Raw genomic sequence first — 5644 nt, 5'->3', positions numbered from 1 at the left:
TGCCACGATCTCTGGCCTCAGGCCACCCCAGTGCATCACCGCCGTCCCCAGCAGCTCCTCCACGTGCGGAGACCATCACGTGTGGGCACAGTCTGGCATGTCCTGGGCCAAGGTGGGTGCTGATAGCCCCCCACCCCGGGCTGGTGCCTGCCAGTGAGGTGGGGGATGGGCAGAGGTGTGCAAGGAGGGGGGTGGCACTGCCTGTCAGCTGGCTCGCTGGGGAACGGGCAGTACAGAGTGGGCTGGAGACATTCCCTTTTATCTGCTGTTAAAAAGATAGAAACCACAGGGGAAAGAAACACAGAGAGCAAGGGCATGATGTGCCCTGTCTCTACACTGTGCCCAGGTACAAGGGCTTTGGGAGGCAGAGTGGCCTCACCACTGCTCCCATGGCTGGGAAGCTGCCAGAACAGTCTGGGAAAGCCCATGGCGGCTGGAGACACTGCGGCTGGTGGGCTGGCTGCTGGCCCGTGCTGCCACAGAGCTGGCTGGGGTCCTTTGCATGCACAGGGTTAGCCAGTTCAGGGCCAGGGTGCCCTGGCTGGCGGGGACCACTGGTGACAAGCCAGAGCTGCTTGATGCCAGCCACATGCAGACAGCCAGGGGCTGGTGGACCTGGGGTGATACTACCTGGCTAGGGACCCATCGTACAGACCAGAGTTGTTCTCAGCTGGGGACTGGCTCCATAGTCCTCATGGGAAAGAGCGCAGCGGAGAGAGTAGGGAATGATGGGGTTGATAAAGGAGTACACCCTCTCCCATAGCACAGCACCCTGCTCCCATCTCACAGCACCTTTATTGAGGACAGGACTGGTGCATGGGTGGCCAGTGACTGTCCTGAGTCTGCTGGAGCAAGGGAGGTTGGGCAGGCAGGCTGAGGTAGTTGTCCTGGGGGGCATTGGAGCTGTGGAGGTGAGAGCTGCTGCAGTACTTGGGCCGCTCTTGCAAGTCCCGCTGGCAGCACGGGACTGGGCACCCCTGGGCACTCCCCACCAGCCCCAGTGTTCATCTCCATCCTCTGCAGCAGCATCAATAAATACAAAAGTCTTCAAGTCCCTGAGCTCAGTCTGGTGCTGCCGGGGCACGGGAGTTGGACTGTCCTGCAGCACTGCTGGGACCATGCCAATGCCAAGGGGTCACACGAGGTTGCTGGCCAGGCGTTCTCGTCTCTCCAGGTCGCTCACCACGTCAGCACCATAGGCATCACCTGGAGAAAGTGACATGGGTGGTGATGGGGGAGGAACAAGGAACCTGTGGCACTCCCCGCCCTGTCACTTCTCCCACCCTGTCTTTCATGCCCTCTGTGCTCCTGTCCCTCCTTACTTGTGTGGCAGCTGTGCATCCAGACACGCTGCCCATCATACTTGCACTGGCACCGCATCACATTGTTGGAGAAGTCTGACTCAGCCACTTCGTGCTTGGGGTTCACAACCACCTGAGAGAGCAAGAGGCAGGGCTGGGGGCACCTCTGCCATGCCCTGGCCAAGCAGGGCTGTGGCGCATGCACAGAGGGGTGCAGAGCTGCACCCCAATGTGCAGGGTGAGGGAATGCTGATGGTGCCCATATAGGGCAGCCCCCAGCCCTGAGCTCCAGTGGCTTGGTACCCCCCTGACCCTCCATTCCCATACCTGGAAGGTGTAGCTGCCTGGTGGCACATCGGTGATGTCAATCCACTGGCAGTCGATGTCATGGCGGTAGGTGTCCCAGCACCCCACGCTCACCCCTTGCTCCCCAAAGTTGGCACAGGCGAAGCGTCGCTGCAGCCCTGCAGGAGGGTAGGGAGGTGAGGGAGGGCACAGACAGAGCCCCCTTCAAGGAGCAGAATGAGGGGCTGCTGTAAGCTCTGCAGACAGCACATACCCTCGGGGCAGTTGGTGTCCTCCAGGCAAAAGCTGGCCTTGTGCCCCTCCGCCACCTTGGAACCGTTGAGAGTTAGCAGGTCATAATGGGTAAAGACCTCGATGCTGTGGAAGTGCCTGTGGGGACAGGGACTGAGTACAGGGCTGGTGCACATGTGGGCGGCCCAGCTGCCCTGCCGGGAGCAGGCAGCACCCAGGGACTCAGCAAATTACAGCCTTGAAGCCAAATAAAGCCATAATGACAGTGTTGACGTGGACGCTGTTAACTAGCTCGGGTGAGACAGTCTCTTGGGACCATGCCCTGCCTGGCCCTGGGAGGGGGCAGCTCCTTGCCAGCCTCTGCCCATGGGCTACTCACCGGTGGCACTGGTGCCAGGTCCAGGCATGCCGCCCCATCCTGGGTCGGAAATCAGCTCTTCCCAGGTTGTGGATCTGGGAGGAGAAGCGGAGGAGGCGGCGGAAGCCATAGGGCCACTGCATTTGGTCGGCAGAGCGGGAGAGGCAGCGCTCCTCATGGGCGCAGTACAGCAGTCCCAGGGGCCGGTCCTCCAGGTAGGCTGTCTCCTGCACCAGCTGGGCATTCATCACCAGGTCTGGGGCATCTGGCATGAAGGGAACCAGCAGGGATTGAGAAGGTGATCCCCACCCTGCATAGCTCCCCATACTCTCCAGGAGAACAGGGGTGCCGCCTCCCAGCAGTACCCCATGGGCTCCTGCTACTCACGGGCAGTGCAGGTGACCCCTGCTGAGAAGCGTCCCCCGCCGCTGGGGCAGTGGACAGGGCCATGGCGCTGGCACTGCTGGAGGGCCAGCTCGGTGCCGGCACAGCGCACCCCGCTCATCACAACCTGGGTGGCATCGGGGCTGCCTGCCCAGTACCACGTCTCCTGAGCAGAGGAGGAGCACAGTGCTTGGACCAGTCCTCCCACCCCCTGCCAGAACCCACCTGCCTCCCTCCCTGCCCTAAAGCTGCCACCAGGGCTTTTCGCCCCGGCTGTCCCATCCCAGAGGCCCAGCCATCCCATGCCCACACTACCCATCCTGCAGGACCCCTGGCACTCCCAGCCCCAGGATGGGAACCCACTCACCTGGAGGGCATGGCTGGCAAAGCCCAGCCCCAGCTGCCTGCAGACCACCATGGCCTCGTTCAGCCCCCACTGTGCACCGCACACTGCACCCCACTGCAGCCGTCCCTGCACTGGCACCAGCACCTCCACTACACCTTCTTCGGGGTTACGGCCCCCAGCCAGCCGCACCTGCCAGCAGAGAAGGGCTGAGCTGGAATGTGGTGCAGACCCCAGCCCCCCTCTCAGCACTGCAATGGGATAGGCAGCCCAACACATCTCCCTCAACTTCTTCCTCTTTTTCTCCCCACTTTTCCCACCAGCTCATCCTGCAGAACCCCCATGAGGTGCTGCTCTGTGTCGCCTCCATCCCCTGGGTCACCCCAGAGCTGCTCTGAGCATCCACACCAGGCACAGCGCTTGATGAGCAAGGGCTGTGCAATGGAGCTTTGGCTCTGGGGAAGAGACAGGGGCTCACCTGGCTCTTGAAGTCCATGTGGGGCATGTGGCAGCGAACGGCAGCATCAGCCTTGTGCTGACACCCGCTCCGCTCGGCATCTTGGAAGCGGCACTCACCCAGGGTGCGCTCATGGCCAGTGCATTGTACATTGCTCATATGGATGGGCCCCAGACCTAAAGCAGAGGAAGGGTCAGTGCTCCCTGCTCCATGACCATCCTGGAGCAGGACCCCCACCCTCCTTCCCCTGGTCTGGGCATTCCCTAAGGGAATGGGGCAGCCCATGGTAGGAGCAGACAAGAGAGCCCCATGCCAGGGCAGGCTGGAGCTGACTGAAGAACCCAGGATGGTCCAACAGGACACATTAAACCAGTGGCTTTCCCCATCATACCCCTCCAAGTCCAGCAGCGCCCCAAGTCCATGCTGTTCCATCTGCCTCACCTTGTCCCATCTGGGCTCCCACCAGGGCCTGCTTCGCTGTCCCGTAGCCCAGCTGCCGGCACACCACACTGGCTGCAGTGAGGTCCCACTGCTTGTCACACACGGTGCCCCACTGCCCGTGGCGTAGCACCTCCACCCGGCCCTCGCCGGGATGGGTACCCGCTCGCAGCCGCACCGGGAGCACCTGGGCATGGGGAGCAGCTGGTCAGCACCCCCAGGACTTGGCCACCCGCCTGCACAAGTGCAAATGGAGTGGCTGGGTGTGCTGCTCAGCTCTGAGACCCTCTGTCGCTGGGATGAGGTGCGGGGCTCTGCCAGGGCTCACCTTTCCTGGGGAGGCCTTGCTTTTGCTCTTGCCCTTGCCTGTGCCCTTCTGGAAGGCCGGGCTGGGGAGACAGCTGACAATGGCGTGCATGCCGTGGGGGCAGGCGTGCTGGCGGGGGGCTGGTGGGGCCACCTGTATAGGGCAGCGGGCCAGGTGGGGCTCCGAGCCCTTGCATTGCACCCTGTGGACCCAGAAGCTGTTCTTCTGGCTGAGAGTCTTCAGGCTGCCAAGGGAGAGGAGCAGGGCCAGTGTCAGCTTGGGTGCCAGAGACTCACCCCCACCCAATATCCATGCTGGGTGCCCACCCAAGGTGCCCTGCCTGCCCTGCCCAGGGCTGAGTCCTACCTGGAGTTGGAGTCCTTCAGCTTCCTATTCCAGAGCTTTCTGTGGGTACACAGAGCCAGGAGGTTGGGGGGTGTCATGCTGACACTGCACAACTGAACCCCCCCCACCCCATCACTCCTGCCCTCCCCAGTAGGAGCTGGAGCCATGAGGTCTTCCCACAGAATGTCAGGTTCTCTCACACTGGCGATTACCGTGCCAAGCCTGGCTGTACCATGTGTCCCAGCAGGACTGTGTGACTCCTGGCATTGGTAGGGGCTCATTATGCGCTGTATTTATAGTCCCAGTCTGAGACAGGAGTGGAGGGATTGAGAGACACTTGCCTTTCCTCTCCTTTCTCCCACGCTTTGCCAGTCATATCTGGTGACCATACCCACAGTCCTCTGGATGCTGCTGAGCCCAACTCTGCCCCTTGTCAAGGCCACAAGAAGGGGACCTAGGCATGGCCAGGCACCTTGCCCACCCACACATATGTGCAGCCCTTCCCTGACGCCCCCTCCAGTCTCTTGTCCCCACAGTGTGCCCAGCCAGGCACCTGCCCCACGTGCTTACGTGCAATGCATGTTTCCCACATCCCTACCGGTAGAAGCTGGTGTTGATCTGCTTCTCGCGGGGGAAGCCCAGCATCCCACAGACCACACGGCTGTTGTTCCTGGTCCAGTTGGCATCACACACCTGCCTCCAGCGCCCGTTGTGCTTCACTTCCACAGCACCCTCCGTTACTGGCATGCTCAGCTTGGCTCGTGCCAGGATGGGCTTGAGCCGCACCTCCTCCAGGCTCAGCCCTGGCACCTGCCACAGTGGGCACAGGGTTGGGCATGGGACTCCAGTATCGAGGGCAGGGCATACAGGATGGGGACAAGGGAAAGGGTTAGAGGGACCTGCTCCAGTCCCCCTGGAATACCCTACTGGGAACAGGGGAATTCCATGACCCCCCACTCACCTCTCCCAGGTTACCAGAGGTGGTGGCCTGGGGGGAGCTGCCAGGCAGTTGCTGTCCTGAGCACACCACACCAGCATCCTCACCATGGTGGCAGTCACTGATGCCCCAGCCATTGTGGACACACTCTGCCAAGGAGCCTTCATTGCCCCCACACCGCACGTTGTCCAGCCAGATGGGGCCTGGGGAACACAGCACCACGGGCACCATCCAGTG

At 62.0% G+C, this 5644-nt stretch overlaps 1 protein-coding gene across 1 annotated transcript; it reads right to left on the bottom strand.

The window, feature by feature from the left end:
• Positions 1–816: 816 nt before the first annotated feature.
• Positions 817–5638, bottom strand: LOXL4 (lysyl oxidase like 4). The gene is made up of 13 exons (XM_029958565.1): positions 5421–5638; positions 5069–5266; positions 4492–4530; positions 4147–4369; positions 3822–4005; positions 3402–3556; positions 2948–3115; positions 2584–2746; positions 2218–2461; positions 1861–1976; positions 1629–1765; positions 1323–1434; positions 817–1206 (listed from the first exon to the last, which is right to left on the bottom strand). Exons 1-13 carry the CDS (start codon positions 5636–5638, stop codon positions 1136–1138), a joined length of 2028 nt encoding a protein of 675 aa, XP_029814425.1. The 3' UTR covers positions 817–1135.
• Between the last annotated feature and the right edge of the window lie 6 nt (positions 5639–5644).

Source organism: Manacus vitellinus, unplaced genomic scaffold (genome assembly GCF_001715985.3).
Source record: "Manacus vitellinus isolate BGI_N305 unplaced genomic scaffold, ASM171598v3 scaffold_15_pilon, whole genome shotgun sequence".
NCBI classification, from domain to species: domain Eukaryota; kingdom Metazoa; phylum Chordata; class Aves; order Passeriformes; family Pipridae; genus Manacus; species Manacus vitellinus.
This window is presented reverse-complemented; position numbering and strand designations above follow the sequence as displayed.

Bases quoted from the DNA above. Each gene is read 5' to 3' on its own strand.
- LOXL4 (XM_029958565.1), bottom strand. From the start codon at position 5,638: ATGGTGCCCGTGGTGCTGTGTTCCCCAGGCCCCATCTGGCTGGACAAC. The intron at 4,006-4,146 runs GTGAGCCCTGGC...CCCCATGCCCAG, and splicing joins GCAAGGCCTCCCCAGGAAAG to GTGCTCCCGGTGCGGCTGCG. The intron at 1,207-1,322 runs GTAAGGAGGGAC...CACTTTCTCCAG, and splicing joins GATGCACAGCTGCCACACAA to GTGATGCCTATGGTGCTGAC.